The sequence below is a fragment of the Galleria mellonella genome, unplaced genomic scaffold (genome assembly GCF_026898425.1).
Source record: "Galleria mellonella isolate WM207_F2 unplaced genomic scaffold, CSIRO_AGI_GalMel_v1 utg40, whole genome shotgun sequence".
In the NCBI taxonomy this organism is placed as follows: domain Eukaryota; kingdom Metazoa; phylum Arthropoda; class Insecta; order Lepidoptera; family Pyralidae; genus Galleria; species Galleria mellonella.
This window is the reverse complement of record NW_026442094.1, coordinates 5,097,437-5,121,538: the sequence shown is the minus strand read 5'-3', so window position 1 is coordinate 5,121,538 and position 24,102 is coordinate 5,097,437. Positions and strand designations below refer to the sequence as shown.

The following is a 24,102-nucleotide window of genomic DNA, read 5'->3' as shown; positions in this document are numbered from 1 at the left end:
CGACAGGGAGTTCATCCCCATACCTTAGAACCTATAGCGCGGTTTAAGAGATGTTTCTTTCCACGAATGCTCAAATTATAGAATGAGTTTGCTGTCGAGGTTTTTTTAAGAGACTAAAGTATAGGGTTCTTCAGAAAAGGTTTCTTCAGGGTTGGCAACGCGAGCGTAGTGCCCCTGGTATTGCAGGCGTTCATAGACTACGGTAATCGCTTACCATCAGGTGAGCCGTATGCGTGTTTGCCACCTAAGTGGTATAAAAAAAAACATTTATATCTCAAATAGAGTGTAATTGTACCACGTATAATAAAAAGCCAATGACATCCTATGCACCACTATTTCTACAGCTTAAACTACTAACAGTCCCATCAATGTACATATTCAAGTGATGCATCTTTGTAAAAATGCATTCATACCTATTTATAAAAAAGACGAATTTTATAGGTTTTCTGTAAGACATTCTAGGAACATTTTATTATCAAAAATGAAAACACGCGTGTACTACAATAACAGTTATTCATACTGCATACAAAATTATAATCAAATCTAATTATAATACAGTTACTGTTCTCTGTTAAAAATTATTTAAGAATAAATTATTCAAATGACCAAATAATAAATGTTTTAGTCCATTAATAATTAAATATAAAATGAATGATAAATACGAAATAATAGATAGATTGAATAATGAAGGAATCATTGAAAAAATACAATTAATAAACTTCCATTGATTAAATATAATTAATTTAAATGGTAACATTCAATTTTAATTTGTTTTTTATTAATAAAATTAATGAAAAAATAAATTATCATCATTACTATGAATTATGTATAAACATGTTGGCATGCAGCCAAACTAGTTGAATGTGAAAGCTACTTTATATCATTAATTTCATCCCATTATGTACTACACTCACTAAAAATAAATATCATTTTATTTCATTTCAATACTCTTCTTTTTTGTCTATGTTATATGATAAAACATCTTAAGATATATGTCGATACATTTGCTTAATTTGCAGGACTCAAACAAACGCCACTTCATGAAATAATACTGGTATGCTGGATTAAATTACAAAAACCAAATAAAAACACGAACACCACATAAATAAATAATTTAATCACAAAATCACATCATCCATAATATTATTAAATAAAATAAATAACATCTACTTAACTAAATAATTAGACTACTAACTTACCTAAGCTGTGTACTTGTTCGTTATCAAATGCATCTGGTTTTTTTTTTTTTGGGTAGAAATCTCAGTTTATATATTCATTATTATAATAGACTATTTCAATAGAATTTAGTGAAAATGTAAACAAACGTATAGCTAATCTAACCATAAGACTATTTGCTGATGTCTAACAGTAATACATATATAAAAATCGATTAATCGAATGAATGATTCGATTTGTTTCTAATTTAATTTAGATAGTGTTTCTATGATAATTTCAACAAAATATTGTTACCTATTCATTAATTTGCATTGAAACAGAGAGTATTTAATTTCACAGCAGAATACGATTTAACGAAAATAGAAAATAAATTAATAGTTAAATGCTTAAAAAAAAGAACATTTGAAACTAAACGAATTACAAAATGTAAAATAAACTAGCCGTTTACAAAAAAAGAACATGACGACTGACTACTATTTTAAACTTGGAATCCAAAGTTTTAAAAATCGTTTCATTTATAGAGTTTTTTTTTTTTTTAATTAAATTTCTATTGGTTTATGCTGTTGGGGGTCAACGATCTTGCCGCTCGCTACGATTAAGTTGTCCAAATAATCCATGATGAAGAATATGAATGGATGTTCAACGTTGAAGTGACGGACCGGCTTCAACTGAGATAGTGGTAGATTCTTGAGCGACTCTCCAACGGGGTTGCTAGCTGTAAATAAATAATAGATTAATAATACGAGCAGCCCTTGTGAATTATAAAGGTACAAGTGCTAGGGCAAGTTTAAACTAACGCCTTTATTCATAAAAACGACAAATCTGTCATAAATCCATTTTAGCTATTGAACTCTTCTGTCTGTTGAACTGTCTCTGTCTTTGGTGCTAAATTCCTTATTTGAAAGAAATTGGCAAAATAGTGTAATAGTTAAAATATTGTAGATTTTATTTATTACCAGCTGACCCGGCAGACTTCGTACTGCCTCAATCGATAAATAAAAGATCTAAACTTTTATTTATCGATTGAGGCAGCCAAATCGGACCAGCCGTTCTCGAGTTTTAGCGACACTAACGAACAGCAATTCATTTATATATATATATAACAAAATTTTATTTTTATGAATATAGATAATATAATAATAATAGCCATGTGATTCCAGCATAGAATAGGCCACTCCTTCTTTGTGGGTGTCGTAAGAGGCGACTTAGGGAGGGCGAGGGATGGGCAACAGCGTCCTTCTTAAAACATCTTTAAAGCTTAACTACGGTTGTCAATCCGCCTGCCAAGCGTACCAACTACTAGCGAAGCCCCCCAAGGGAGGGAGGGAAGCCTGTGATTAGCAGTGGACAGTTAAAAGCTGATATGATGATGATAATGTTAATGAATAATATAGATGAAGGAAACTGTACAAAAATCATCTACGTGGATATCTCTGTCCTACACGGGTTTCTGCAATTAAGCAACTGCTCTTACATGGCTTTCTTTTTTTAATGGATAATAACGGCTACGGTAACTCCGCCTACGTTGCGAGACGCTCGCGTGGTACCAGTGAGTGATGATAGGTAAGAATGAAAAAGCAAAAATAGGTAACCCATTATCATAATCAGGTGTATTCATCACGATTGTTTCTAATAAGAACCGCAGTCAGGTTGACCGGATAATATATACTATATTGTTAACAATGGGGCCGATAGTCCCCATTATTGGCAATCCCATCTTCTCGCCATGAAGCGTTAAGTATGTATGATTGTTTCGGTTTGAAGAGTGTGTGTACAATATGGTAGTAAGGGGGGAAATGGATTGTTAGTAATGATGTCTAATAGCCCCATTGCTAGCAATATACCCTATCAGGTCGACCTCCACGTGGTTCCCCCTGGAAACCATCATGTTTAATTCTTGTTGAATTCATCATGGTGGGCCAACTGACCTGCATTTATTCTCACCTATCATCTTCCACTGGTGCCTAGTCGGTGTATACCAATAGCGTGGGCGTGGTAACCACTCCATTTTCACCCATTAAAAAAAATATAGCAGTGAAATTACAAAATACGGTGATATAATAATTTAGTCCTCAGGAATGGCAGCACATGAGGGGTCCCATCGATATCACAGTGTATTATGCTATATTCGTGACACTGTTCGGTTTACGGGCAACGGTTACCACTTACCATCAGGAGGAAAGCATGTTTGTTATTCCAAATATCACAGAAAAATTTGACTGACCTGATAGTTCAGAAACCGATGCGTCGTTATTCTCAACCCTGATGGCGACATACTGCACCAGCTCCTGTACGAACAGACCCTCCATCTCGGAGACGCCGGTCAGCTCCGCGTGAGTACGACTGAAGATGCTGCTCACGCCGAACTGATAATTAAAACAATTCTAGTTAAATTACTTAAGAATAATTGAATTTACAGAGGAATAACACCTGTGTCCCAAGAATGACAACGCATGGGAGGTATCATGGACGAAACAGTATACTCTGTTATGTCCATGGTACTGGTTATGTCTATAGGCGACATTACCACTTTCCATCGGATGGGATTTTCGGATCGGATGGGATTTGTCATTCTAAGTTGTATAAAAAAAAAAGCATTGTTAGCACAAAATATTAGTGTTTTTCTTGAGTAGGTTAATAAAAGTTATCAATTTTGATTAATAAGCAGTATATAAGTACCACATAAGAATATTTAAAATTTCTCAATAAGATTATGCTTTTTTTTTTCATTTTAAACATTTTAAACAAAAACATATAGTGTTAATTAAACAGTATTCAACTACTTCTCAAAACACAAACTCTCTAATTCAAAAGCAGTACTTAAAAATAAAAAATAAAAAAAATAATTGTAACTAATATGTTTTTGTAAATGAAGAATATTATTATTAAGGAAAAGAGGATAACAAAATATAATGTTAAAGATTAGAGTTTGTCGCTCTCTCTTATTCATTTGCAAATGATATTTATTTCCCTTTTATCAAGTACTGCAATATTTATTTCATTCCGTATTTAATTTAATTCAATTTATATTTTTCCATCGTTACTAGAAAAGCTAAATTAGATACATTAGATATTTCTTAGATTTTTAAATCAGTTTCTAAAAAGTCTTCAAATACCTTAGCCAAAGCAGCGATGGGCTTAGTGGTGGTTTCCACGAAGAACGTCGGCAAGGAGACTTGCAGCTCTTCTTCGCGCAGACTGTCTTCGATCTCAGATATAGGGCTCGACGGCAGGTCTGCGATGAGACGCGTGAGACCATCACGTGACCGTGGCACCACCAACATCAATGCGTAACGTCCACCCTGAAAAATAGAAAATAGAGATTGATAAGAAGACAAGTGGAGGTTTTCCCTAGAGACTGCAGTATAGGACTCTTCAAAAAGAGTGTATTAAGGTTTCTTCGATGTCGGCAACATGTACGTGATCGTACGTGTGATATTGCTAATGCTGCTGACGTCCGTAGGCTACAATGACCGTTTACCATCAGACGGACTATATGCTTATGACCACCTTTATGATATAAAAAAATTACTATAAAATAATACAGGATAACATGATCAACGATGCAAGGAATAAATATATGTATGTATGTCTATAGGCGATGGTTACCACTTTCCATCAGGTGAGCCATCAGCTTATTTGCCATTCTTCATAAAAAAAATGTACTGATAATACAATTAACATTCTCAAACCTACTACCTAATACAATAACTGTGATATTAGGATAATTAAATGTATGTTAGTCAATCAATTAAACTCATATGAAAAAAAATGTACACATACAACTTCCTAGATTAGCATATTCATAATTTCTATATTTACGAATCAACTGCGCACAAACTTCAAACAGGAAGGGAACAAAATATGAAATGAATAAATTTCACTGAAAATTATAAAGATGTGTAGTGAAAAAGAAGAGAGAAATACAGCTATTTAGAGCAGAGAAACATGATACTCTTTTATCAATCAAGATCTTCCTTATTGAAATTGTATAATTATTTATTTTTAACTAGGACATTTAAGTCGATTGGTATAAATGTATGACTGTAACTACTAATAAATTGTCAGTTTTCTCATATTGGGTTTGCTGGAAAAAATCTCTATTGGAAATAAGCTCGCCTTTGTGCACTATTATGTTTGTTTTTACATTTCAATAACCTTTTGTGTGTATAATAAAGAATATCGTAATTCTATCACAACATTATATGCAATTAATCATCTAAATCAGTGTATTTAAATTAAAGAAATTTTCAAAATTAAAATCGTACTCACATCGTATGGTAGTTGAATAGCTTCACTGTCAAGTCCAGGCAGTGATGCAGTCCTATAGACACCTCTTCCTTTCATCATAGGGACTTGTTTCTTCTCAGTATTGGATTTATAGAAGACACCCGGTTCAACGACATCAAACGGCTGTTTCCACGAACCACGGAAGTACAGGCCGTTGAAAATTAACATTAGAGATTTGGTTTCAGATGATGCTAAAACAAAAATTATTAAATTAAATTAAATATTTCCAACTATAGTCCTAAAAGATAACCATAGTGAAGTAGTAGACATAGCATTAATAAAATAGAAGGTTCAATACTTGTTAAAACCAATTAAGAAATCAAACCTAAATGGTTTAATTATCCTTTATTTATTATAAGACATTTGATGAACTATGAATATAACATTTTACTCTAATTGAGTACTACTACTTCTACACTGGGATCAATGCTCTTATCACTGATAATAACTGCACAAACTTTAACCATTTTTCATTTCTTTTAAACTGACTTAGTTCTAGATTATATCTTTAGCTTTTCATTGTCGAATTTTATGAAATACTAACTGTTCGCATTCTGTTTCGCGGCTTTGAACGCGTGGTGTCGTGTATAAGTTAAAATTTTCAAAATCTTTTATTAACATTTGCTTACCATATTACAAAATAAAACTATATATCAAATTTCAGCTTCCTGAACTTAACAGTTTTAGCTTTGGGTTGGTAGTCAATTAAGACAAAATATTAATGTTAATTGTTATTATTATAAGCATAAATTTTATAATAAACAGAGAAATTATAAAAAAAAATATACTTACATGGGCTAACTTTCTTTGCAACATAATTAGCAGACATGCTGGATGTTATATCCATTTTGTCATCCAATATTTGAATACTTCTTGCATGATTTCTAGCTTCTACAGCTACCATAGTTTCTTCATCATCTTCTGCATCCTGCTTTTTAGGATAAGTCTTGACCAGTTTAATTTTCTCCTTAATATTTTTTGCAGGCTTATATTCAGTAGTAGTAACATCCACTTTTTCTGGTTTATCATCAATTGCAAAAGATATTAATTTCTCATCTGTTTCTTTAGGCATCAACTCTGAGTTATCTTCTTTCTCACTGGGTTTCGTTTCTGATAAACAATTTTCATCTTTGCAAGAATGATCAGCTTCACCATATCTCTCTACAGACCTAACTTCTGTTAAATAATAGTCTTCTAATATTTTCTTATACTCCTCATTTATTGTGTAATTCTTGAATACGTAAAAGTAATTTTTCAATTCCGGCTTATTGTATTTATATTCATTTGTATTTTTCAGTCTATTCATAATATAATAAAAGGCCTTTCGAGTGAGTTGCTCATCTTGTGGAAGATGAAGCGCAGAGACCAGCTGTTGTCTAGTGTCACCTTTAGCACCTTCTGCTAAAATAGCCAGAATAGCTGCATAACCAAGCGGTGAAAAGGCAATATCTTTATCGTCATCAATGTAGCTCTGAAAATAAAATAATATATTGGTTTATTGTTCAACATACGAGTTGTACATTTTTGCATTGCTTTCATGAAACATCAGATTTGTGTATTCTATGTTTTTATGTATAGTATATATAGTATCGAAAAAAAAGTACCTAAGCCTACACTAACATTATTCAAATTATTCATTAAAGTTAAAATACTTTTAATTTCTCGTCAAATCATTGTGGTTGATAATTATAGCTCCAGATGATAATATCACGCCATATCGTGCCGCAAAAAAATTATAAAAAGAACTAACGGATTCTTTTATTACAAATCTTAACACATAAAAATCCCTTGTCACGATATCCATTCACACAGATCTCACAAATCGCTCAACCAGTTTTAATGAACTTTTGTTTATTACATTACAAGTAAAGTAATAAACAAAAGTACAGTAAAGTAAAGTAAATAAATTTTAATTCCGTTAAGAAAATAGAATCGGTAGGTAGCGGTTGAAAGCAATACAACGTTTGTCGGGTCAGTCAGCTTAACAATAACAACAACTCCAGCTTCACACGCTTTTTGTATCATCTAAAATATATTTATATTAAAACAAATATTTTTCCTTATATTACTCGAAATAAAACCTTACGCAAATCACCTGCTATGGGGGGAATCCTCGTGCTAGTAGAGAAATATCAAAAGTAAGAAATTATAATTTACCTGGAAGAGCGCCGTACTCAACTCATTGGTGGCCTCCCCCACGAAACTGGACTCTTTGGGTTGAACAGATCTTGAACTGCGCAACCACCGGGCGTTGCTAAACCCCACACACAAAAACAGCACTGAAATAGAAATAAAATAAATGTTAAACAAATAAATAATAAAATAAAATTACAATCCACGCTTCTAATTCTAATTCTAACTTAATTCTTGAGAGTTTCTACAATGAAAGTATTTTTGTATTTGTAAATATGGACTGTGTATTCTAACTTGGGAAATAGGATAGTATTTATCTAAATAATGGACATGACAGCATAAGTAGGGAGTAATATAATGTTTGCCGGTTCATTTAATAAATAAATAAATGACATATAAATGAACTAAAAAAAATCTTTTAGAATTTTAACTTGATCGGTCTAGATATTATAAAAATCCAAATTTACTTATTTCTTTAAAAAAATACTAGCTTTTTACCTGCTAATTCGTACGCGTGTATTCTAGTAGCAAGTAAATAAATAAAATAGATCATTTTTAAATGATATATAAACATCCGATTTAACATTAGACTTTCAAGAATACAACTTTGAAAACTGCATCAAATTTGGTACAATAATTTTAAATTAATACCAAAACAAACCTATAGACAAATAGAATTTCTAAGTATAGACTCTTTGTCTTATTAAGACCCCTAATATTATTCCTAAATATACCCCACGTATGAGGTAACGATGTCTCGTCTAGTTAAAATTTTATTATATTACGGTAACGGATGGGGGGTATCATGAGCAAAACAGTATATTGTGTTATGTCCATGGTACTACTCATGTCTATAGGCGATGTCTATAGCTTGTTTGCCATTCTAAGTTGCATATAAAAAAATATATATTAGTAAGATTTATTGTTGATTAAAATTCCGAGTAATCAAAATAAAATGTAGCTTCTGTTCCTCGACATCCCAAATGATAATATAAGGATATATGTATAATTTCATGGAAACTTGATAAGCCATTGAGATGCCAAGAAGTAACAAATGCAACAAGTCTCATATTATAAACTAGTCATCATCATCTTCCTACCCTTATCCCAATTATTATTTGGGGTCAGCATAATATGTTTTTATCCATATTACAAAACGATTTGGCTTTTAGTTTTACGACCGGCTGCCTGCCTGACGTCAACCCTCTTTGGGTAAATATTAAAAACTAGTAAAGACAGAAAATATTAAAAAAATACTAGCTATGTATACTAGCTATGGATATACCAAAATCACGCGAATACATAGCTAAAGTACCTTTTGTGTTAAATAAAAATATTGTCTATTTATGTACTGAATTTAATTGAATTCCGTTCAGTCAATTAAACATGATTAAGTAAAATAACAAATCCTACTAGCAAACTAAACTAACGAGCTATATACTACGACTTTCCCCGCATGATTTAAGATAAAAGTATCATGTAAAAGTACATGATCTATCTGTGTACCAAATTTCACTCAAATCCAATGAACAGTTTTAGCGCGATTGAATAACATTAACATTTATAATTATTAATAGAACCTAAAAAAAACATTTAATTGAACACTAAAAGAAATCGATATTGATTCATATCAATGTAACTGTTCATCGGTATCGATCCAAGACTAGTTCTCCGTCGTCTCGACTCGACTGATGTGGGTCGTACAGCTAGCGCGTAGCGGTATCGATGCGATATCGTTATGTTTATAGGGTAACTGTACGTGCAGGATATCTCTCGACACAGATTCGTTAATCTCTGGGTCAAGGTATTTTTATATGCAACACAGAATTGCAAACGAGCTGACGGTCCACTTGATAGAAAGTGGTAACCGTTGCCAATAAATATGAACTGCAATGTGGACATAATTTCATCCTCACATCATATCACCCGTTAACTGACCACTGTTGAACAAAAGTCTCCCCTGTAAGGGGAGTTTTATTAGCAGTTGCCATACTTGACTGTCGGGTTGGCAACCGCAATTAGGATTTGATGATGTTTTAAGAGGGCCGCTACTGTCCATCCCTCGATCATTAAGTTCTCTTAGTCACCTCTTACGACATCCACGGGAGAAGAAGGGGTAGCCCATTCTATGCTGGGATCACACGGAATATACAGGTATATATATATATATATATATATATATATATATATATATATATATATATATATATATATATATATATATATATATATATATGTTGTACTCTACTACTACTTCTCATCATACAACACCAATTTATAAGCAAATAAGATGCAAAACACGACAACAATAGACTGTCATAATAACTCAGCACCAATTAAAATAGTAATATAAAACGCCTATTACGTATAAACGTACAAAGTTGCTCGTTATCTCAATATAACTTTTTAAACTTTATAATATGCCCTTTTTGAGTTGAACGCTTAATACTCGCATACAAAAAAGTAGATTTTTCTTTCATAAAATCACAGCAATTAACCAGCAAGTTTACGCTGTTTCCACAACAGACAACGAATATCTGGAAACATACAAATAGCTATTTTTATACGTGAAGATTGAATAAAAAAGTGGAGTACTAGTAATGGATAAAGTGATGATACTGAAAACAAGTCAGTTACCCATCGTGACGAATTCATTAGGAATTAATCACGATGTAACCACCAAGGGCAATCACGCGGAGGTTGACTTGACGGGACTTGCAATGGGAACTGGGAAGGAAAAGGCATTGTTAGTAATGCGGACTACCAGTCCCATTGCTCGCAAAATACCCTGTCAGATCGACCTACTCATAGCCCCCTCCCCCCCTGGAAACCATCGTGCTGATCAGAGGGAGACTTTGTACAAAAGTCGTTTGCTTGGGTACCTCTGTTCCATTCGTGTTTTAACCGTAAAGCAGTTGTGTTTGCATGGCTGTATTTTGGTTTGAAGCGTGGGATGTGGCGTGAATTTACAGGGTACACAGGAATAACACCTGAGTCCTCAGGAATGGCAACACATGGGGGGTATCATGGGCGAAACAGTATACTCTGTTATGTCCATGGTACTGCTCATGTCTATAGGCGACGGTTACCACTTTCCGTCAGGTGGGCCGTTAGCTTGTTTGACATTCTAAGTTGTATAAAAAAAAAGAATTCCAAGTGTGTTAATCACGATAAGCTAACTGATTCGCCTTTTCTTTTTCTCCTATCATATGTCACTGGGGCCCCGCCAGCGTATTTTTCAAACCCAACTACTAGCACTAAAGATTACCGCTTTCAAACAAACTCTTCAACTTTATATCTTAGTATAGATATATATATTGCCGTGTGGTTCCAGCATAAAATGGTCCAATCCTTCCTTTGCCATAGGTGTCGTAAGAGATGACTAAGGGAACTTAACGAGGAATCGAGGGTCTAGGGCCCTCTTAAAACATCATTGAAGCCAAACTGCGAATGCCAACCCGCCTATCAAACGTGGCAAAGGAAAACCTATGTTCTTTGTTACAGTAGACAATTAATGACGGATATAATGATGATATAGAAATATCTATAATATTTCGCATATTATAGATATTTTTAAATTATAAAGTTCATTTTCGTAACAAGCTTTGTGAGTTACGAAAATGGTAGTTACGTGTAATAAATACAAGGTTTTGATTATTAAAAATCGTGACGAGTCCAACAGTACATTGTAAATGTTAAGTATATTATAATACTAAACCCTTTATTAGTACATTACAAACTAAATAATTGTCTTAAGATATGATCTGAATTATGTTGCTGTTACAGATATCCGTGGCCGATCTAGTCACGGTCTGAGAGCCGCACGCTTACAGCGTATTTATGGTTTTTCTTATCGTTATGGTTACAACGATAACATCTATATACATTTTTTTTATACAACTTAGAATAGTAAATAAGCTGACGGCCAACCTGATGGATAATGATTTTTCTCAGAATTTGTCTAGAATAATGATTTTTTTTTATAAAATTTAGAATGGAAATCAAGCTGACAATTCACCTGATGGAAAGTGGTAACCGTCGCCTATAGACATTAGCGGTATCATGGACATAACAAAGTATATATATATATATATATATATATATATATATATATATATATATGTTTCGCGTCCCCATGCGTTGCCATTCCTAAGAACTCAGGTGTTATTCCTCTGTACCCTGTAAATTCACGCCATATCCCACCCTTCAAACCGAAACACAGCCATTCAAACACAACTGCTTTACGGTTGAAACACGAATGGGACAGAGGTACCCAAAGCAAACTACTTTACTAGTAAACTAAGTCTCCCTCTGGTGAATACATATGATAAAATTGTAACTATATTTGTGATATCATCATCATATCAAGCGGTAACTGACCACTGGTGAGTGCCTCCCACATAAGGGGAATTTTGCCAACAGTTGCAAAGCTTAGCAGGTGAGTTTTTTTTTTACAACACAGGAGCAAACGAGCATGCGGCTCACCTGATGGTAAGTGACTACCGCCGCCTATGATCAGCCACAACACCAGCGGCATTGCAGGTATGCTGCCGGCCTTTTTAAAAGGAATATACTCTGAGTTGCCAACTGCAATTAGAACCTGGAGATAATGTTTTAAGAGGGATACTGCTGTCCACTCCTAGACCGTTACGTTCCCTTAGTTACGTCTTACGACACCTACGGGAAATGAAGGAAATATAGGGAATATTTAAGAAATATTGATATGTAACGTCTTGAAATATATTAGAGTAATAAAGGCAAAAACAATAATGTTTAGAACTTTCGTCTGTCTCTCTGTATTTTTATGCCGGATTCACGAAATAACTACTGTATCAAATTGAATGCGATTTTCACGCTGTGTTCCTAAAAGCGTATTTTTTATTAGCTACATCCAAAGTCCATGTTTACCGCAGGCAAACACTATTGATAGATTCGTTTGCCTCTTATCAAGAACAGCTGGATCTATAGGCAAACTCTATATTAGCTAACTACTAACTATAAAATTTAAATAGTAGATCTTACAATCACAGATAGTCTCCCGTAATCAGTAGATAGGCTTTCATTAACGCTCGTCAAAGAACACAACATTAATGCCTAAAAATTTCTGTCTTGTTCTATTTTTGGTAAACGACTTATTAAATGGTAAATAGATACGTTTTCGTACCCCATGAATTAAGCCAAAAAAATAATTAGATTCTTTTATATCATTCTTTGAAGGGAACATTAAAGAGGTTACATTCATTCATAATCATCTACAGGTTTCTTTTTATAAAACAATAATGGTTAATTATTTATTAAAAAAAAAGCGTTTTTTTTTCTTTTTTTTTTTAATATTAATTAAATATATTTGTCATACGAGGTAGAAACATTCGTAATTCAAAATTTGACCTGTATAATAGTCCTTATAACCAACCAAGTAAATACATTTATATCAATAGAGTTTTAATATTTATTATTTGTAATATCAAATTGTATAGAATGCATAACACGTTACCAACTACAATGTTGGTATCATTTAATATTATAATTACATGTACATAATTACATACATACTGCTATAAAAACGCATTGCTTACTAGTTTTTTTATTAGCAAACAAGGCCTATAATTGTCGGGAAGATTACACTGCTATCATTCAGATCTTTTTTTTAATAAAAATAATCTTTAATCAAATAGTAAATCTATTTTTATTTCTATGTACGAGCTCTTTTAAATCTTTACTTTTTTATTTTTCTTCTTTTTTTTTAATAAGAGCGTTCTCAAGTCGTCTATAATTTTTGTCTAAAAATTACGCGGTAGTACCTCGCTAATTTGAAACCGATTTTTAATATTTTTCTTGCTATTGATATACATATTTGAGTCTGACCATACAAAATTTTTCCCACGAGACTAAAGCATGGGTTCTTCAAAAAGGGGGTAAAGAGGTTTCTTTAGGGTCGGAAACGTGCGCGTAATACCCCTGGTATTGCACGCATTCATAAGCTACAGTAACCGCTTACCATTAGGTGGGCCGTATGCTTGTATGCCACCTCAATTGTATAAAAAGAATTCCAATCCCAAAATCGCCGATACGGCTCTTAAATAACAAATTAAAAATCTGGCATTTTCCAACATTGAAATTATGTTGTATATTATGTATTTATACACTATGAACACACCGGTTGGAATGTTGATTTAATGACTACAAGCATTGTCTCAACAGTAACTTAGTGACCTCATCTGGTTGCTAATATACTTAATTATGATGTTATCCTCAATCGACGTAGTTAATAAGAGAAATAACATTTTGAAGCGATTCCTACTAAGAATTTTATAATGCGTGTTGTATATGTAATATATTTAATTTATACTTGAATAATAAACTTTTAACGGGCACGACAGGCATTGTCTCATTCTATATTTATTTTATTATTTACATTACATACATTTTGTCCACTATAGGTAATAGAGGCCAGAACAAAATTTTTTAGAAAATTTGTCAACCTGCCTGGTTATTTCGGGATCACACAAAAACTACTATACTAAATCAAATGCGGTTTTCATAGTAGTATTTTTGAAGGTCTAACTCAAAGTCTGATGTATATTTTATACTAATATGCCATTTATAATTGGTCTGTTGGAAACCACGCGTACGAAGTAGCGAGCAAAACACCGGTCGTAAATAAATGACTGTCCAAAAATTTACTTCATTATTAATTATTTTTATTCTTTGTAAATAAAATTAAATCGAATTAAAATTCTAAATTTGAATCGGACATTACACAATGTTCAAGGCAAATAATAAAAGTCAGTGCTAGAAACGAGATAGCGGGCAATAAAAAAAAATAATTGCGGGCAATGCAATCATCGCTATAGTGAATATCTGAAGTGCATTCATTATCTTGTTCCAGTGCCGGATAAGTAAAGCACGGAGTTTGCGCACGAAGGCGGTGAATGCACTAAGCTGACCCTATGCTATTGTACCGAGATAAGTACGGACAGCAGAAAAATTATAATCTACTAATTTTTTTTATTTGCGACTTTATCTTCTTAACCCATATGTTTAATGGTCGGGATAAAATCTATATCGTTTTCCATCTCATATAGTATGTGTATACTAAATTTCATAATTATTGGTTAAGCCATTAAAGCGCTAAGAGGTAATAAACAAACGCACTTTTACGTGGTTAATATTAGTAAGGATCATTGTAACTGAATCAAAAGTACTAAAAAGTCAAAAGTAAAAAAAAGTCTGTACAAAATTCGATTACTTGGGTACCTCTGTCCCATTCCTGTTTCAACCGTGAAGCAGTTGTGTTTGCATAGCGTGAATTTACTGGGTACAGAGGAATAACACCTGAGTCCACAGGAATGGCAACGCATGGGGGGTATCATAGGCGAATCAGTATACTCTGTTATGTCCATGGTACTGCTCATGTCTATAGGCGACGGTTACCACTTTCCATCAGGTGGACCGTCAGCTTGTTTGCCATTCTAAGTTGTATTAAAAAAAAATCTCGCGTCTCTCCCCACATGAATCAGTATTATAAGGTATCCTATATGTCGAGTTAATATATAACCTATCCATATATCAAATTTTATTCAAATCCATTCAATACTTATTTCGTGAACGAATAAGAAATAATCAATACATACATTCTCAGAAAATTTTTCATTTATAATAATAATAGGATTCAATTATTGTTGGTCATCATAGTAGAGTACATTAACCTTTTATTACCGCGGTAATCAGACAATTTAGATAATCTTGATTTGTTTTTTTTTTTTCTTATTTTGCACTGCTGTGTTATATTTTTGTTCTCCTAGTACAATGGGGTCAATTCTGAGACACAATTTCATTAAACTTATCTCTAAAGTTAAATATTCAATTTTATGTCATACTGAAATTTTTATTCTAATAAACTAAATTTCTAATATATTTCAAAGAAAATTATTATAAATTTAGTTTATAATCGTCCATTAAACTGTAATTTCACGAAACTAATAAATTAAAATATTAAGATGAAAAATATTTTTAGAGAAATGGTGCCTCAGAACCGACCCCGATTCATCGTCGATGAAAATAAGTGACAACATATTATACTATGACTAATGATATTATTATACTCTTACAAATATATATATATATATATATATATATATATATATATATATATATATATATATATATATATATATATATATATATATATATATATATATATATATATATATATATATATATATATATATATATATATATATATATTAGGTTGCGAAATTGAACGTTCCGGCAACTTAATCCAATAGGATTCGAACCCGCCCTTAACTATTCGAACCAAGTGCATCCCCAATTACTCGTGCATCATGAAAAAACTGTTATGTGACAAAATTCTCAACTTCTTTTGAGCATCTCTAAACATGACTTTAAAAAACTACATTTATATTTTTATACTGACCTTACTGTTGTACTCTCTAAGCAATCTAGCGCATACCGCCTGGGAAAGTATTCTTGGTGCATTCGCACAACAAATAACTCATTGCAGTGAACTTACGTTTGATTTACTCGTGGAACAATACCGTTTACTTGGACCAATAGATAAAGTATTAATGTACTTAATGTTCCACAATCAATACTCTATCTGTGGTTTCAATCTGAGCGTAACCACGGACAAGACTAGTAACTTACTCTAGATATTAAAATATTAACTACTAATTAAAAATTTTCTCAATTTCTTTTTTTTTTAATAAAAACACAATTCTGAGATGACCTACGATTAGATACGATAAACGATTTCGTGTTCTATATTCAAATGATATTGTAATTCTAATATGACATGTCTTTTTTAACCAAATTAGCTTTTACCCACGTCTTCGTCCGCATGACTGGGAGAAAAATTAACCTACGTTCTTCTCCATTTTATATATTACGTGTTTATCAAATTTCAGTGATTAGTTCAATCGTTAAAGCACTAAAAGATAACAAAGAAGCTCTCTTTCACATTTATAATATTTATTAAAAATTCTTTAAATTTTTAAAATAAAGCCGCCATAATTAAATAAACACAAAGAACAAAGTAAGGTATGTCATAAGTGTACCTTACTTTTTCTGTTATTTTTTTTTCATTTAACTCTATAAAGTTACAAGCTGAAATAAATAAGTAGTTTTTATTATTATCACGCAATTTCAAACCACATATTTGAAACTGCTAGCTTTAGAATAACGGATGTGGATAAATAACTCTGTATTTAAATCAAATGCAGATAATATACGTGATTCTGAAGTTAATGGCGATTTATTTGTAAAATACTAGTTTTTTTATGCACAACTTCGAATGCGTGACCGGGATATATTGATAAACTTGGATTAAAAGTATCCTACTTCAAAGCAAATAATTTCTAAGAAGAAACTAATAGTTTCATTTTACATTTATTATACTTTCCAATTCTTATTTTTTCTTTATACAACTTAGAATGACAAACAAGCTGACGGCCCACCTGATGGAAAGTGATAACCGTCGCCTATAGATATGAGCAGTACCATGGACATAACAGAGTATACTGTTTCGCTCATGATACCCCCATACGTTGCCATTCCTGAGGACTCAGGTGTTATTCCTCTGTACCCAGTGACTTCACGCCATATCCCACCCTTCAAACCGAAACACTGCCATGCAAACACAACTGCTTCACGGTTGAAACACGAATGGGACAGAGGTACCCAAGCAATCGACTTTTGTACAAAGTCTCCCTTTGGTACTTAATATTATAAACATACGAGTATACTTAATATTCTGCATTCTATCCCATGTGGTGCTGGTATAGAATAGGCCACCCCTTCCTTTCCCGTGGGTGTCGTAAGAGGCGACTAAAGGAGGGCGAGGGATAAGCAGCAGCGTCCGTCTTAAAACATCTCCAACGCCTAATCGCTTGGCAACCAAGCCGTCTGCCAAACGTGGCAACTACTAGCAAAACTCCCCTAGATTGAGGCTTATATTCAGCAGTGGACAGTTAAAAGCTGATATGATGATGAAGATCAACATTCTATAACTTTCATCAACGTACATTAGTACATAATGTATCCTATGTACTAAGTTAGGATATAACCAAATTTATTCAGTAGTTTTATGGTGAAAAATTAACAAACATTATTTCGTCCACTAGTTATTTGTTTAATTCCGCTACCATTAGTATGTGTGCGACTGCCAACACTCGAAGATTTACTACTATTAATATTATTTATTACTAGCGGCCCGTCCCGGCGTCGAACGGGTGGACATTTTTATATTTTAAAAAGTGGCCATTAAAGCTGCACACGCGACGGTAGCTTAAAAATGGAGTAACTTCTCCCGTTTTCCCAACATTTCCCTTCACTGCTCTAGTCCTATTAATCGTAGCGTGATGAAAAGTATACTATAACCTGCCCAGGAGTATGAAGAATAATTGTACCAAGTTTCGTTAAAATTCGTCGACTAGTTTTTGTTTCTATAACGAACATACAGACAGACAGACAGGCAGACAGATAAAAATTTTATAGATTGCATTTTTGGCATCCGTATCGATCACTAATCACCCCGTGATAATTATTTTGGAAATATATTTCATGTACAGAATTGAGCTCTCTACAGATTTATTATAAGTATAGATTATTCGCCCGCATACTAATGATAGCGGAATGCGGGGAAAGGGATTGTTAGTAATGGAGACTGAGAATCCCATTGCTAGCAATATACCCAACCAGGTCGACTTCCTCGCGGTTCTCCCTGGAAACTATCATGGTTAATTTCTGATGAATTCATCATGATGGGCTAACTGGCCTGTTTTCATTCTCATCTATCACCCTTCACTGGTGCTCCGCCAGCGTATCCCGTTAGCGCAGGCGGGGTTACCATACCATTTTCACCCATCAAAAAAAAAATGGTAGCGGAATTAAACAAAATAATTCTAATCAAATAAAGCGATAAGCGAAAAGCTATCTAAGCAATATAGACTTCTGTAGAATAACACCTAGTTTAGTAAAATATCCACTCATTCACCTTTACAAACTTTACCATTTCTAAAATTAATAGGAAAATAATAGGAATTGACTATAACTGTGTATATTTGTTTGTTACATCTTGACTTCTTAACAAACTAACTAATCGGTCTAAAATTTTAAAATACTATGTGTAAACACACGTAGTATTTTACTTAGGCTACTTTTAATTCCGGCCAAGCCATATATTCCGGTCACATATTTATGTAAGTCACGTATAAAACCTAGTATTTTATGAACAAGCGGAAATTCAGACGAAGGCGCAGCATAAGCATATATTTGTTTTAAATACACTATCGGGACTTAACGCAACGTTTACAATTACGTTGGCAATAAAGAAGCAGGCATATAAGTAGCTGCTGTATCTATCTGGTATGTAGCGGATACCTACAAAAAGTTCTCATAGTGTATTTAAAATATGTATAAACAACGCTTTAAAAGATTCAAATTAAGCATCTATTTATTAAATTAAATCAAACTTTATAAAAGCTACATATAGCTAGTATTTATAACATTAAAAATTACTTTAAATCCTTTTTAATACTTAGTAGGAATTATTATAAATGTGTAAGTAAGTTTGGTCGTTTGTTACCTCTTAGCGTCTTAACGGCTTAACTAATCAATATGAAATTTGATATGCGTGTACTATATGGAATGAAGAAGAATATACCATAGACTAGATTTTTTTATCCCGGTCAGCGATCATATCCCGTTAACGCGAAATATTAATTTGTTCGTTTATTACTTCTTAACACCTGAACCGCTCAATCAATCGCTATTAAGTTTGGTATATACATATCATTTGGCATTTGACTTCGTCATACAAACGAAGTCGCGGGAAAAGCTAGTTTTTCGTAAAATTTAAATGTGTCTTAAAGAGTTTCTAAAGCGTGTCATAACCGTGACACAACTACTAGGTGTCACTTGAACCTTTGACTTAGCGATGAGCTCACGGCGTCTAACATAATATATACAAACAAATTGCCATCGCTATTTGTATATAAAAGTATATTGAATGACAATTTTTGTCCAACATAAGTATCTACCTATTTACTTATTTATTTAAACTTTATTGACCAATAAAGTATAGTACAAAAGGCAAATTTAATTATATAGGCGTCCTCTACCTGTCAACTTTTAAGTAATAAATGCCTATTCTTTTTATCGTACTAAATTTAGATAGCAAGATAGATAATTTTCATTACTTACAGTCTACAAGTCACAACAGATATAGATAGACATACACAATTAAAAGAGATTAAAGAATATATTCACAAAAAAATACATAAAAGTAACTATGAGTGTGTATGGATGAATGTTTCATACTCTTTCACGTAAAAACAAAATTGAATAAAATTTGATACATTAAAACATAGGATACTTTATGAACTAATTCATGGCAAAGTCACGAAATACAACTAGTAATATCGAATAGTGTTCCAAAAGAAGAAGAGAGCGATAGTTAGGAATGGGAACTACTGAATCCATTACAAAAATCCTCCAGCTAACCACGGTTCCCTAAAAATTATCGTGGTAAATTCCTAATAAATTAGACACAATAAACCAGTTGACCTGACTCCATCATCACTTGTCATCCCTCACCGGTACCCCATCAGCGCAAATGAATAACACAAATATGATCAATCCATTTTCATCCAATTAAAAAAAATCTATTTAATATTGGCGAAGACATTTTGTAATAAACAAACAAACACAAAATCAATATTTAACCATTTTTGTTGTGAACCAATTTTTCAAAATCTTGCCGCAATTGATTAAGCCAAATACTTTATGCAAATAAAAATATTGTTATTCATTTTATATTTTTACTAGCGACCCGCCCCGGCTTCGCGCGGGTACACATTATATCACGTCACATTAGAAACCTCTAAATTTGTCAATGTTTCTCTACAATATTATGTATGTATTATACATATAAACCTTCCTCTTGAATCACTTTATCTATTAAAAAAAAACGCTTCAAAATCCGTTACGTAGTTTTCAAAATTTAAGCATACATAGGGACGGACAGATAGCGACAGCGACTTTGTTTTATACTATGTAGTGATAATGAAGAACTAAGGGTTCTTAAAAATAAAAGCATTTATTAAACAATATAATAAAAAAGTAGATAAACATCTATAGAACCCTATAGTCAAGTTGAATTCGCGTTTACTGATTGTTTTAAATTAGGATGCAAGGAAGTAGCTTCCTCTTATGACGTAAAAGTGATGGTAAAAGCCAGTGTTTAGTATAAGTTGGCCCTGAACTCCACAAATACCTATCTATTTATAGCAGTATTTCTTTAATAGAAATTTTACTACAATACAATTTTTTTTATAATTTATATACTTATACAGGTAAATAAAATCGTAATTATTCTTTTTATATAGTGATCTACTAACGAATCTGAACTTTTTCACTAAAAAAAAAAAACATAAAAATAGATCGAAAAAACAATAAGTTTGAGCATCCCAATCTAAGGCATCGTGTCCAAATGAAGGCACAAAATATTTTGTCGTATTTGTATTCTAGATTATATAGATAGCAAAAACAACTAGCTTTGTTTATTTACACATAATATATTCAGAAGGTATTTACAATTAAACAGGTAAATAGATAGAAAAATATAAATTTAGTAAAAAGGCGTACAAGGCGAGCGATCAAGACAGAAAGAAGAACAGAGCGAAAATGTATGTAAGAAGATAATACATTTATAGTTATTTTAAATACACAATCGGGACTTAACATGATGTAAAAGCTTTTGCAGGTAAAATAAAAAAAGGCTATAAAGAAGCAGGTATGTAGATACAATTTGTCTCTAAACATCTGTAACGTTTTTACATCGCGTTAAGTCCCGTTTGTGTATTTAAAATATATTTAAACAACGCGAAAGTTTAAAATTAAACATTTATAGTTGTATCAATTACTTCTCTTAAATATCTATAAGTATATTTTCATATGTATATGTTCTATCCTATATATCCTATAAACACCCTAGACCTAATCCTTATCCTTTCCAAATTTATTTAAGATTGGTATTTTTTATTTTTACTATCATTTCTCTGTTTTGTTTTTGCCAAAATATCCTAATATCGGGGTGAATGCCACTATATAAGAAAAAAAAAGTCGCTGTCATATCTACACGGACAGTTAAAAAGAAAGAGGTGAAATATTTATGTGCAATTAGCCTACTTGATGGAAAAGAGACTAATGATGTTTACAATTGGCTATAAGAATAATATGTACAATATTTAATTAGGTACAGACGCCACAACAGCATATTAGCTGATTTTTAATTTTACGTACGGCTAACAGGTTCAATTCTACTCTGTTTAAGTTATTATTTTTATTTTTTTATGTACTCATACAACATAGAATGGTAAACAACACTAGCTCACTTGATAACCGTGAAAGTGGTAACTATTATCTATGGATATAAATCCCACCATGGATATTATAAATTACACTGTGACACTAGTGCGTCACCATTTAGTTTCAACCAATAACATTTTGCTTCAAAAAACAAAATGAAAGCATTACTCCTCAGAAAATAATATGAGATCAATACGGAATTAAACCCTGTCGATTATAAAAAGAACTGTTAAAATCAGTTAAGAATTGGCGAAGATAATATTTTACACAAAAAAATAAGATGTTCTTAAAATCTTTCAAAGTATAAACAAGAATGTAACTAAGTAGATAGACCTAAGATAGAATACTTATTTCTTCACTTACCGCATAAGTACTGGCGCATTTCTCACAACTTGATTCTTCCTTTGTTCACTGCAAAAAAAAAACAAATTTTTATAATCAAATATTTGATGTTTGTTTCGGATTACACACAACTGCGCAGACTATCAAAAACTTAACGCATAATTACCTATCGAAAGTTTGTTTTAAAACCCGTTCTACAAGGACACATTTAGTGGGATATTTTTTTATCATTTTATTGCTATCCGGCTATCATAGTAACTGTCTTCAAAATGTTATAAATAACAAATATTTATTTATATACTTAATCTTAGCTATTATTTACAACATATAATATTAGAAAATATAAACAACTCTTAGGTATCTATCAATTGCAAGTTAAAAACTGCTAAAAATTAAGTACCTATTTCTTTTTTACCTAAATAATTAATTAATAAGTAAACTATATTTTAATCTTTTTCAAGACAAAGTATTTGAATGTTTGGAATTGTCATTCGGTGACGTAATCTCTCGTAAACTGCTATAGTAAACAACTTTTAAATGCCAACCATAAAGGCCCGTTAAATTGTCCACAACAATGCCAACATGACCTAAATAATACAAAGTCAATGACCTATTCCAACTTACATGGTATAAAACTGTCCGATTGTAACACCGATGCACACTAATTAAAAAAATAAACACTGCCGGTAGATTTTATTAAAAACGTGAAACGTCAAAAAAGCGCGGGAAACGACCGCGCATGCGCCGTCCTCAAGTAGAGTGACGTTCGCGGAAGCCGGCTTACTGCGTTTATATCTAGACATTTAACAGTTATATTTGAAGAAACCACAGTAAGAATAGAGTCGTCCCAGCATACGAGAATTCAATATAATATTTAGAAGTCTCTAATAATAAAGCTGATTCAATTTATTTTTTAAAGATTTTTTTAAAACATCAACGAATATACTTGAATATAAAGCTTTTCAATCAAATTTAATCTTCTTAATTTGTTTGCAATATTTTCGAGTTACTAACAACTGACCTACTTAAAATATTAAAATTAAAATAAAATTTTAAAATTTAATTAAATTAAAATTTTAAAATATTAAAAAGTATAAATAACTCATACAGATTAGTTTTGAATCTATACTTATATACTAATATTTCGAGTTTAAAAATTCTTTCATCTATAAAAAACTACATTGTCAGTGACACATGGACTATTTTCAGAAATTCTTTATATTCCAGAAATATTATTCGCTACGTATCATTATTATAGCTTATCATTTCATTCTGTTATAATTTTTCTTCGTATTTGTTTGTATCTTTTTAAGATTTGTTAATTACCTCTTAGCGACTTAAGAACTTAACGTTTCACCATGAAATTTGATATATATATATATATATATATATATATATATATATATATATTATAAGGAATAAAGAAGGATATAATGTAAGGATATAGGCTTCCTCTTATCACAGTCAATGAATACATCCCGAACACTCGAACGAAGCGGGTATAGCTAATTTTATTATATTTGTCAGTTCTATTTGATTCATAGTTCATCGCCGTGCTCCGATATTTCATGGGAAATCATAGTATGTGCTTACTATGATGAAAACTGCATAGGTATATGGTAGAAATGACATTTAGGACAACATTAAACTTAATTTAAGTGAATATGTATATTAATTAATCTAATTTTTAATGGAAAATATATTTTAATTAACCTTTTCATTAAAACTTAATTAGATTAACGGTCGATCGTCTCTTAATGATGTACTCAGCCT

The 24,102-nt window shown here is 32.1% G+C and overlaps 1 protein-coding gene across 1 annotated transcript; it reads right to left on the bottom strand.

Annotated features, from left to right (window-relative positions):
* Window positions 1–1,097: 1,097 nt before the first annotated feature.
* LOC113520444 (serpin B10) lies at window positions 1,098–23,113 on the bottom strand. The gene is made up of 8 exons (XM_026905778.2): window positions 22,954–23,113; window positions 22,351–22,398; window positions 7,624–7,745; window positions 6,259–6,937; window positions 5,449–5,657; window positions 4,293–4,478; window positions 3,401–3,542; window positions 1,098–1,891 (listed from the first exon to the last, which is right to left on the bottom strand). The coding sequence occupies exons 2-8, from the start codon at window positions 22,367–22,369 to the stop codon at window positions 1,716–1,718; spliced, it is 1,533 nt and encodes a 510-aa protein (XP_026761579.2). The 5' UTR covers window positions 22,370–22,398; window positions 22,954–23,113; the 3' UTR covers window positions 1,098–1,715.
* Between the last annotated feature and the right edge of the window lie 989 nt (window positions 23,114–24,102).